This window comes from Chenopodium quinoa, unplaced genomic scaffold, assembly GCF_001683475.1.
Source record: "Chenopodium quinoa cultivar QQ74 unplaced genomic scaffold, ASM168347v1, whole genome shotgun sequence".
NCBI lineage: Eukaryota > Viridiplantae > Streptophyta > Magnoliopsida > Caryophyllales > Amaranthaceae > Chenopodium > Chenopodium quinoa.
In genome coordinates this window covers 479,886-481,385 of record NW_018743616.1, presented here as the reverse complement: position 1 = coordinate 481,385, position 1,500 = coordinate 479,886, and the positions used below count along the sequence as shown (strand labels likewise).

At 32.3% G+C, this 1,500-nt stretch overlaps 1 protein-coding gene across 1 annotated transcript; it reads right to left on the bottom strand.

Annotated features, from left to right (window-relative positions):
• Positions 1 to 576: 576 nt before the first annotated feature.
• Positions 577 to 1,500, bottom strand: LOC110682935 (germin-like protein subfamily 3 member 3). The gene has a single exon (XM_021859284.1). The coding sequence runs from the start codon at positions 1,417 to 1,419 to the stop codon at positions 793 to 795; it is 627 nt and encodes a 208-aa protein (XP_021714976.1). The 5' UTR covers positions 1,420 to 1,500; the 3' UTR covers positions 577 to 792.

The window sequence follows — 1,500 nt, the reverse complement described above, 5'->3', positions numbered from 1 at the left end:
TACCACATTATATGTACAAAATATCAATCAATTACAAATGGAAGTTCTGTTAGTAGAATTATTACTCTTTTTTTTTCAATCTTTATTTGATTGGTTGTTTGACTTGCATTATATTTTTTTTAATTCAATGTACGAAGTAGAATTTCTTATTGATCTCTCTTAAACTATGCTAAACTTAGAATTTTTACATTTGTTAATGCACACTTTAAATTATTTATTTTCTTAACTATATTTTTGTTAAATCCTTTTGATCTCCCATTCCCTGCATAATTGCAGAGATGTGAGGTACCATCTATTTTGTTAAAAAAAAAATTAATTCCAAAAAAAAAAAAAAAATTATCAAAAGGTTTCAAGAGATGGCATGTAAAGGTCTAACGCCTAAATAATGCCTTGGGTGATGGTGCATGGTTGTACGTGAACTTAATATTGCTAAAAAGAGCTTATTCTTGCATTAAGTTAATTAATATTGCTTAGAATTAAATTATAAATAAATAAAAATATTACTTAAACTTATTTTTTGCTTTAATTACTCTACGTATAAGATGAGATGAACAAAGCCAGAGAGAGTATAAAGTATTGTGAGGAAATTTTTTTGATCACAAGATTTTAAGTACTAAGTAACTTCTATATCTCATGGTACATATATAATACATATAACAAGAAATAACGAATCAATTCGGGAAGATCACAATTGATAATTTAAAAAAGTCATGCTTAGTTATACACGTGTTTATTACAATCTTATAGAATTTATTATGGTACAATTTGAAATAATTCGAGAAAGAAATTTTGTTAGGCTGTGCCGAAGATTCTCTTCATTCGCATTACTTCTTCATGACTTAAGAGTGTGATTTGCTGAGCTATATCAGCAGGTAAATTCCCAGCGAATAAGGAGGTAGGAGTGAGTTGTAGTGCCGGGTTTGCTCCATTCAAACTAACAAATGCAGTAGCCGGAGTTTTACCAACGTTGATTTGGAAGTGAAGCATGGCTTGTGGAAATACCATTACATCACCAACCTCTAATCTTTTATAATACGCAGTGTTGTTTGTGTCAATAAATCCTGCAATGATCGAACCTTTCACCAAAAGAAGAACTTCCGACGTACGATGGGAATGTACTGGGATTACCCCTCCTACGGCGAAATCTAACCTGGCCATAGATATGCCTAGACCATTAAATGCTGGGAACACATCTGAAAATGCCAATGTCACATTGTTCCCGAAAACATTATTTGGAATTTTTTCTCCACGGAAACCAGTGTAAACAAAATCATCAGTTGTGACTTTAGCAGGATCTTTACAAGCATGTCCTTCTGGTCCTCTAGGAAGACTAGGATCCCCGACACAAAAGTCGAGTTCTATGGCGTATGAGAGAGATGATAGTAGACAAAAAAGGAAGAAAAATGAAAGATTTCTCATTATGTAAGCTAAAGATAGGTGGTGTGGGATACTTGATAAAATGGTATATTAGCTTAGCTTTAATAGTGTGTATTTGGTTCG